This window comes from Pinus tabuliformis, chromosome Q (assembly GCF_031772625.1).
Source record: "Pinus tabuliformis cultivar Carrire ecotype Pingquan chromosome Q, CPIR1, whole genome shotgun sequence".
In the NCBI taxonomy this organism is placed as follows: domain Eukaryota; kingdom Viridiplantae; phylum Streptophyta; class Pinopsida; order Pinales; family Pinaceae; genus Pinus; species Pinus tabuliformis.
The window spans coordinates 1,199,505,006-1,199,514,496 of record NC_142296.1 but is presented as its reverse complement, the minus strand read 5'-3'; the positions used below and the strand labels follow the sequence as shown (position 1 = coordinate 1,199,514,496).

At 31.6% G+C, this 9,491-nt stretch overlaps 2 protein-coding genes across 2 annotated transcripts; one reads left to right on the top strand and one right to left on the bottom strand.

The window, feature by feature from the left end:
- Window positions 1-3,807: 3,807 nt before the first annotated feature.
- LOC149224087 (LRR receptor-like serine/threonine-protein kinase SIK1) lies at window positions 3,808-4,424 on the bottom strand. The gene is made up of 3 exons (XM_089388075.1): window positions 4,372-4,424; window positions 4,128-4,262; window positions 3,808-4,034 (listed from the first exon to the last, which is right to left on the bottom strand). Exons 2-3 carry the CDS (start codon window positions 4,201-4,203, stop codon window positions 3,808-3,810), a joined length of 303 nt encoding a protein of 100 aa, XP_089244201.1. The 5' UTR covers window positions 4,204-4,262; window positions 4,372-4,424.
- A 761-nt stretch (window positions 4,425-5,185) lies between these two features.
- LOC149224086 (uncharacterized) lies at window positions 5,186-7,144 on the top strand. The gene is made up of 6 exons (XM_089388074.1): window positions 5,186-5,509; window positions 5,671-5,904; window positions 6,015-6,101; window positions 6,299-6,415; window positions 6,516-6,641; window positions 6,885-7,144. Exons 1-6 carry the CDS (start codon window positions 5,186-5,188, stop codon window positions 7,068-7,070), a joined length of 1,074 nt encoding a protein of 357 aa, XP_089244200.1. The 3' UTR covers window positions 7,071-7,144.
- Window positions 7,145-9,491: the final 2,347 nt, after the last annotated feature.

The window sequence follows — 9,491 nt, the reverse complement described above, 5'->3', positions numbered from 1 at the left end:
GATCTGCTTTGCTGTTAAATGAAGATTTATTTTCTGCGGTATTCGAATCCTCGTAACTGTTGATTTGTTGTGGCGGGATTTCTCCTTGCTTGTCTTGAGAGTTGTTTCTTTCTTCCCTGCTTTCTTGTGACTCAGAGTTTTCTCTAGAATATTCTTCTTTGATGACAGTGTAGTGTTCTTTTTGTGCTCCTTCCCACCATGTAGATCTGTGGTGGTTTTTTCTAGCAAAATTTTTCTCAGAGGCTTTTGGGCAATTTTTGGCTAGATGCCCTGTCTGAAAGCAGGATCGACATCTGAAGAGGACACTTTCATAATCAAGTTTCTGAGTCCACACATAGTCTTTACTTGTTAGGTTTATTTCAGCTGGGAATCCGGCGCTGAAGTCCATTTCCACACAGATGCGTGCATAGGTGGTTCTGGCATATTCCTCTGTTTCTGGGCACCTGCAGTAAAATTTCCCAATTGCATTTCCGATGGCTTTTAGTGAGGAGAGATTCCAGAGATGCAAGGGTAGGCTTGGCAATCTCACCCAAACTGGTGCTGAGGTTATCACTGCTGTAGAGGGATCGAATGATGGGTCCCATGGCTTCATGAATAGGCCTGATTTTTCCCAAAACCAAGGGGCCAGAATCTAGAATACATTGTCTGCTTTCAGGATTTTCAAAATCTACTATAAAGAAACCCCTAGCACAGGGGTAGATATTAATTTCATATAGATTAATAGAACATTAAAAACATCAACACGGACATATTAATCTATAAAAAAATACAAATGCAATGTATTGTAAATAACTTATTTTAATATTCTTTGTTATGTTATTTTAAATTGGTTTTATTTTTCTAAACTTGTTATCTTTAGTTTCAAATTATTTATATTGTTATATTATTTTCATTATTTTTTAATGTTAATGTTAAGTATATTATTTTTTTATATAATCCATATGTATTATTTGAATAAGTATATATTTTCATAATTTTAATTTAATTATTAATAAATATTAAATGGAAAATAAGAATTTAATTTTACTTAATATTAAATTAAAAATTGAAATTTATTTAAAAGTAGTTATTTATTTTTTATATTTTAATTAAATTAATGAATTAAAAAATATTATAAGACTAAGTATAATATGAAATGAGTTATAATATTTTGGTTATATAGTAGTAATAAACAATAATATTAATTCATAATATTGTAATAAAATCCATTTACAAATAAAAATATTTTATTATAAAGTTGAATATCCATAATTAAAATTTTTATTACATATTTATTTAAATTTATATATATTTAATTTAAATATAATAACACTGCTTAAATAAGAATAAAAAAACTAACTTCCTTTTTCACCTTTTAACAAGAGAGGTTATTTATTTCTGTTCATATCACGAGAGTGAAGCGATTTCAAGTAGGTAATATATGTTGAAATAAAAAGGTTAGTGAAAGCGATTTAAGGTAATTTATATTGAAATAAATAGGGTGAGTGAAAGCAATTTATATAATTCAGAATTTATATCGTTTGATGACATTGCAATGAACAATTTCCATTGCGCTGAACATAATGTTATCATTACAAACGTGTCATTTAAAAAATGTACAGGGGCTCGTTTTTTAAATCTTCCTGTTTGTTGCGAAGGAACGCTGACTTCGTGAATTATATGCAGGTGAGGAATTTCTAGATGTATCTCTTTTTATGCCGAACAACGTTTCCTACTTATTCTGAAATCAACATATGAACAGAATATCGAAAAATGAGTTGAAAAGATAAGTGAGTAGCATTAATCAGTTTCATAAAAACCGAAGGAAGAAAAGAGTTGGAGGTTACATTTTAGTCAAATTCGTTGGCAATTTAGGGTTAGCGGGAGACGTAAGGAATATTTTGATGGCTGTCGAGATACACGTAATAGAATATCGAAAAATGAGTTGAAAAGATAAGTGAGTAGCATTAATCAGTTTCATAAAAACCGAAGGAAGAAAAGAGTTGGAGGTTACATTTTAGTCAAATTCGTTGGCAATTTAGGGTTAGCGGGAGACGTAAGGAATATTTTGATGGCTGTCGAGATACACGTAATCTTCTATTACATGACGACTGATGCGGGAGAGGTCACGCTGGCGGAGAGCAATGGTATTCAGTGGAGCAACTTATTTGAATACCAGAACTGTGGATGTGATAAGGCAATTCCTATTTCCACCTCCATAGCAAAGTTAATGCTATGGAGGGTACCTCTGTCAGAGCCCGGCGACAGCCTCGACGGCATCGACCATACCTTTCCGGCTGCCCAGCAAAAAGCCCTCTCCGACCTGCCCGCCGCCAACCTTGCAGTTCATTCATGGCATTGTATTGATGAAGTAAATCTGCCGAAGTATGGATCCGCCGCCAACCTTGCAGTTCCCAGGACATCCCTCACATCGTATTGATGGCATCAGGATTAATGCCGGAGGGGAGAGCTCACCAACCTCCTCCGGCCTTCAAAGTCCCGGCAGATTATCTGCAGTTCAATTCGGCAATTCGGAACAGAGCAGACCTGGAGCACCTGGCCACTAGTTATCGAGAGCAGCGGTCTGCAAGGTTAGTGCTGCTACATCTTCAGTAAATGGTGGATGCACTAGTTCTAGTTTTTAGCAAACGGAAGTTAAATTGTGTTCCAAAATATATACTGTAATGGAATTTATACTGTAAAACATATATTTTTGACTGCTTATTAAGTTAATCCGCCCTGTAAATCCTCTCTTGTATGTGATTTGTACGTAAGATCGGATTTCGTTTTCATTGTTATTGGAGATAATTTGATTTCATCGCCGATTTTTGTGGACACATTTTATTGCTATTTATTTGTTGAATTCAGTTATAGTTAAGTAAGTGTGAAAGTTCAGGTTGTTTCTTTTAGGGCGGGGAGGGGGCTTGGGTTTTCTCAGACGACCGCAGGGGTGAGGCGGTTTGAAGTTCGTCGGCTTAAACCCTCTGCCTCCGTGCTACGGCCTTTTAGGCGTGCTGCATTTTTATCTTTTTCGATCGTGCAATATGCGGCGTTTAGCTGAAGCGGCCTTTTATTTTCTTGGATCTTTTAAGTTGCTTTGTTACCTTCTCCTGTTCAAGCTTTGTTTGCGCGTTTGAACGATAGTTTGTTTGGCGTATCGGCTTAAAATAGCCGATTCTGTTATTGGAAAACTTGATCAGGCCTTTTGATTCTTCACGAGAAAAACTGCCCGGTCCAGAATGGTAGATTCTTGCGTCGATGCACTGATCTAGCTTTATTCTCACGTTTTGCCTGTCTTTGAATAAATTATTTTCATGTTTCTCGCCGTTTTGCTTTGTTGATTTGTTCCTCCAATTGAAAGAATCCCTGGGTGATATTCATCATCATGCAAATTTGTTATGAAAAATAAATACAAGATGCTTCCAACAGTCTCTAACTCAGTTTCGAATTCCCGCAAACTTTGTCGATGGTGTGTGTATATATAGTCTTTTAATAGCAATTGTCTTACAATTCTTGAGAATACATTTATAAACTTTGCTCAGTTGAGAAAACCTACTAATAAAAATTTTCAGTCGTAAAAACAATTCGAAAGAGTTTAATATAGAAATATTCCACGTCATATTCTCACAAGCATCCTTACCTGGAACTCAATACGGAGAAATTGAAAGCTTAAATACCTAATTACCAAAGAAAAAGTGAACGCTTAAGCACCTCTTCTTTAAAAAAAAAAAACTGTTTTCATTAAAAAGAATTCATAGTTGTAATAACAACTCCAAATCCAAAGTACTTTACTATAAAAAAATATCCCGGTCCTTATTCATAAACGCATTACACGTTCAGTTGAAATCCAATAGCGAGAACTTGAAGGGTTAGATACCTAATCAGTAGGGAAAGGTTTCGAGGTTTGAATACCTCAGCGGGGCTCTCATTGTAGAGAAAGGCCATGAGATGGTCAGAAACTAACGAAGCAGATGTTAGGCATCTCTGAATCTGCATTATGTCATCATACATGAGAAGGGCCATGTCCATGTGCAATATTACTAACCTTGGAGAACCTGGTCAGGACATCAAAGCATTTTTTAAACAAAGGACACATATTGATGTTGATATAATTCTTAAATCCATGATATGATCCAGAGAAATAATACCTTGACCCATTTTGTTCGCATCCCCTTTAGTAAATGGCTTAGGCTGATTTGAACGGTAGAGAGCTATAATGATCATACATACTAATAAAACTGAACCCAACGAGATGCAAACAATAGCTGGTGTTGAGACGGAAGCTGTCCATTTTCAAAATCAACTCAATACTCTTAAAAATATAATTTCACAGGAAATTTAATCACAAAACAGAACTAATCCATGGAATCTAAAATTTATTTCTGTTTTCACCTTTCGATTGTCTGGAGTATATCCCACAAAGTGATCCAATCCAATTGCCACAAAGATCTAAACATGTTATTATTATAGTGAATTTTGGATTTGGGTAAAAATCTCAAAAATTTTATTTTTGTAAATACAGTGTTTGAATACTTGCTCGTCAACTCTCAACTAGTTTTCTTGGAAAAGCCATTGAAGGAATTTGGCATACCGGTGTGGTAGTTTATGGGAAGGTGTATTACTTTGGGGGTGGTATTCAACACAGCCCTACAGGGCAAACTCCTTATGGAAAACCGTGGAAAGTGGTTGAGTTGGGTGTCACTCACGTCCCGATGGAAATGTTTGAAGAATTCCTGGAAGAAATAAGCCCTCGCTATACAGCTGAAACATATAGTTTGTTGCACCATAACTGTAACAACTTCAGCAATGAGGTTGCACAGTTTTTGGTTGGCTGCAACATCCCAGATTTCATCCTTAGGCTCCCACAAGAAGTGATGAACAACCCAATGGGCCCTTTAATAATGCCAATGATAATGCAGTTTGAAGCTACTCTAAGAAATAAATTTAACACCGTCAAAAACACATAATTTTTATTTAGATTTACTAAAATCTCTGCAATTTTTTTCTTTCAAGAAATTCCAAAGAAAAAAACATAATCGTTAAACTAAAATCAGTGGATGAAAGCACTTACAGACTTTGTCCTTGCCGGATGTGCAACAGTGACCACAAAAAAATAGATATGAATATTGATTTTTATTTTAATCTGTTTTTATGATGTTTTTAACAACATTGTTGTTTACATATTCATTTATAAGGAAGTAAGAAAATGGAGGAAATTAGACATGAATGGGAGGTAACTATCAAAGGCACCAAGCAAGTGTTCACTTGTCTTGTTGGTGGCTGTGCGGGGAATTTGAGTCGATCTAAGCTATCTGGCCTTAATCATCATCGCGCTACCACCCACAATCTCCCACCAATTCCTCCACGTCAAAGAGGTCGAGCAAGAGATGCAAATGCTACATGGGCGGTCAAATCAACAAGTGCAGTTAAAAGGCAAAATGCCAAAATACAATATGACTTAGATGCAAGGCTATGTCGTGCACGACAACAAGCATATAAAAGATTTGTCAATGAAGAAATTCTTTCAGCTGTAAGTATTTATTAGTATTTATTTGTATATGATTTTTTATTAATATTGTCAATGAAGAAATTCATTCAGCTGTAAGTATTTATTAGTATTTATCTGTATATGTTTTCTATTAATATTAATTTATTGTTGTGGACTAAATTCATTGAAACTTGTTTTCACAGTCAGTTGCTACATTTGATCAGCTTAATGACACTTCGAAGCAAAGGATTTGTGAAAAAATTCAACGTTGGGATCAGAGTCTACCTCGTAGACGCATGCAGACAATGAAGCGCATAGATATTGCTATAAAAGAGAAAGCAAGCACTGAGGTTCCCGATGATGTGGGGGAAGAAGGATCAGATGGGCACAGCCATATATTAAACTTTGATGAAACCAATCAGGACAATGACAACACAGTTGAGTCCATTTTTTTGCAGATATTAATTTTTTAGACATTTTAACATTAAATAATATTTATATTTATTATAATTGTATACTAATTTCTCATTGTTATTGATATGCATAGCCTAATCAACAAAATTCCCCAAATTCAAGCCACCAACCATTGCGACGCTCACCTAGATTTCAAGGTTTTCAAGGGGTTACTGGGCCAGTAAGTTTTTAATCCATATAACCTATTCCAGCGAAAATATTAATATATAAATTGTTATGTTTTACCATAATGATGGGATTAAATTGTTATGTTTTACCATAATGATGGGATGAGAAATGGATGTCCTGTATTATATATCCTTATCTTTGATTTTTTTTTATTATGTGCGTGTGTGTTATTTCTTATTTATGGTGCAGGTGTTCCCTTTGGAACCATCACAATCAATGAAAACCCCTTGTAGAAGCCTTAAGAAGAATGGAAATGAAATGGTTCAAATGCTACAACCATCTTCATGTCCAATGTCACAATGCAAGGTAAGACTATATTTATTTATACTCTTATAATTTTATCATATTTTTACATTTAATTCTTTTTGATTCACATACTTATATCTATGTATAATCTAATGTTCAGAGTAATGAATATACATCTCCTAAAACACCTTTGCACATGTATGATGGTGGATATGATACTCAGCAAAAATCACATTCTCCTCAACCATTGCGGCATTCACCTAGACTTCAAGATAAATTAGGAGAGGTAAGTTATATACTACATATCTTAGCTCATAATAACATTGACGTATTTTTTTATGACTAGTTAATGCAATTTCTTTTCATATTCCTTAGATGTTCACCATATTCTCATTATATCTATATAGATTTTGATATTTATTGATAGCTAGTCAATGAAATGTCTTTTCATATTCGTTACATGGTCAGCATATTTTCATTATATCTATGTGGATTTTGATATTTATTGATAATGTTTTAATTTCCACAGAAAACAAAAAAGATAAATGTTGATGCTATGGTTAAAAGGACCAAAATCACGCCAAAGGACTTGAAAGCTCGTGGGTTCAAGTCACGCAAACAATACATAGAGCATATATGTTCAACTAGCATTGCTCTCACTAAACCCACTAGGTTTGCTACTTTGAAGGCTAAAGATTCCAGCAAGTTTAAATGACTTAGGCTACAATAATATAACTTTAGCCATTGTTTTATCTATAAAGGGGCTACAAGGACAGTTTCAATATATGTAATCTCTGTATTTTTTAGACTTTTTAATACATCATTTTTTTTTCCAAAAATTGTTTCCAGATGCTAAGTATGTCTTTAAAATGCCAACATCTAAGATATTTTGTAATTTTGTAAATAAATCCAATTCCAAATAATTTTTTTTTAAAATTAAATTATTTTTGGTGACGTTGTGCTTGAAAATGGCAAGTCCTGGATTCAAAAAGGATATATACATTTTTGCCACCAAAATTCTTTTAACTACGTTAGAAGTCGCTAGTGGATATGAACAACAAACAATATTAGTTAAGTTCCAAAATTTTAAACGTCTAAACTTTCGTTCTTGCCTGCATCAACACCGTGTCTTGTTTTATATTTTATACAGCTTCAATTTAAACAGAGTTAACTTTAGTTTTTATTTTTCATTACATTTTATGCTTACTAGAAACGATATTATTTTTTCAATCAAACTTGCATGGAGAAAAAACTTATACATTCACATGTGTTTTAATTCCCTAATGATTATCTTTTTTATCTGGAATAATATATGAAATAATATATAAATGGGTTAGTTTTGATAAATAATTGAATACTCAAAAATACTAAAAGATTACATGTTTTAATATTTAATTTTTTAAAATTATAAAATTATAGTATATATATATCATTTGGGTATTTAAAAATGTCTTACTATTTTATATACAAAATAGAGAATTTTCTTGATTACTATATATTAATTTATTTTTTATATGAAATAATATATGATTTTGTTTAATTTTATTTTTAAAATAAAATTAAAAAAATAGAATTTTTAGAAATGAATTAACAATTTTAGTTTTTGGAAAGTTTTTACTAAAAGAAATGTATACCTATTTTTTAATATGAACATTTTATAGTAATAAATATTTATCTGGTTCTTTTCGATTCTCTTTTCTTGTTTCACTTGCCTTGCCTTAACTTTGTTTTTAAACATTGAAGTTAGAGAATGACAAAGAAGTGCAATGATCTGTAAAAAGGAGTGCAAGAAGCATAAGGATGAAGAAGAGCCTTTAACTCAGATTACTTTACAATGGTTCATAGACATTTTAATCCATCTTTACTTTACATGCAAAATAAATTATCAATATCCAATCAGTCTATATTCACAAATAAGATTTTGGAGTGAAACAAAAATTATATGCTATATGGATAGATCACACATATATAGAATAAATTTATGTGGGATTGAGAACAAAAAATGCTTATGTTTGCATGAAGTATTTTCATTTTATTTTTTCATGAATAATATCAATATATAGAATAAATTTATGTGGGATTGAGAACAAAAAATGCTTATGTTTGCATGAAGTATTTTCATTTATTTTTTCATGAATAATATCATGTTTCGTTACATGTACTCAGTTCTCAATTTTATTTCATTTTTGTAAAATATATATTTTTATGTATATAAATTTTCCTTTGGATGTATTATTAGTCGAGATTTATTTATAGATTTCTTAGCATTCTATTTGAGACACCTAACCTTTGTTTAACTTTTATTTGGGTAAATTATTTTTATTTTTATTTATTTATATTTTTATGATTAAATTTGATATTATATGTAATACATTAATGTTTCTCTAACCAATTTGTATTTTAATACATAATTGTTTTACTAATCACATTTTCTCAATCTTTTCAACATTTTTCTATGATTCTTCAACTAATTTTATAACCCATACAACAACTATATAAAATCGTTGTTATTACTATTTTTTTCATTTACTATTTATAGAATAGATAATGTCCTTTCATGATTCTTTCACTAACTCTATAGATCAAAGAACAACTATATAAAATTGTTGTTGTTACTAAGAAAAAATGTCACTATTATATGAAATGATTATATTGTTATCACAAGTATCTTTACGATTTGTTAATAACACAACATCATCTATTTAAATTAATAATAGCAAAGTATGACTTCTTATATGTATACTTCCTTTATTTTTTATGATCCAATTTTCTAACTAATTTATATATAAGTCAAATAGAGGATACATTTTTATTTCATTTCTATTTTACCCTTGATTTTGACTAGTTCTTGTAATGTTATCATTTATTTAAATCCTCAATTTTACACTGAAATTTTCATATAATTAGAAATTAGTCCTTCTCCACTCTACTTGAATTCCTATTTTCTCCATTATTTTTCAAAGTTATTAAAGATAGTATGATCATTTTTAGAAAAACCAAAGAAACATTATTAAGTATTGTTTCTTCATATCTTTTTCAAAACATCAACGAAGTTATGAGATGGTCAATGGTTGAATGCTAAGGCTAAGGAAACCCAATAAATATCCCTTACAATTTTCAATGGTCAATGGTTGAA

Coding starts and splice junctions, on each gene's coding strand:
- LOC149224087 (XM_089388075.1), bottom strand. CDS start 4,203: ATGATCATTATAGCTCTCTACCGTTCAAATCAGCCTAAGCCATTTACT. Junction 4,035..4,127: donor TGCGAACAAAATGGGTCAAG/GTATTATTTCTC, acceptor TGTCCTGACCAG/GTTCTCCAAGGTTAGTAATA.
- LOC149224086 (XM_089388074.1), top strand. CDS start 5,186: ATGGAGGAAATTAGACATGAATGGGAGGTAACTATCAAAGGCACCAAG. Junction 6,416..6,515: donor GTCCAATGTCACAATGCAAG/GTAAGACTATAT, acceptor TCTAATGTTCAG/AGTAATGAATATACATCTCC. Junction 6,642..6,884: donor TTCAAGATAAATTAGGAGAG/GTAAGTTATATA, acceptor TAATTTCCACAG/AAAACAAAAAAGATAAATGT.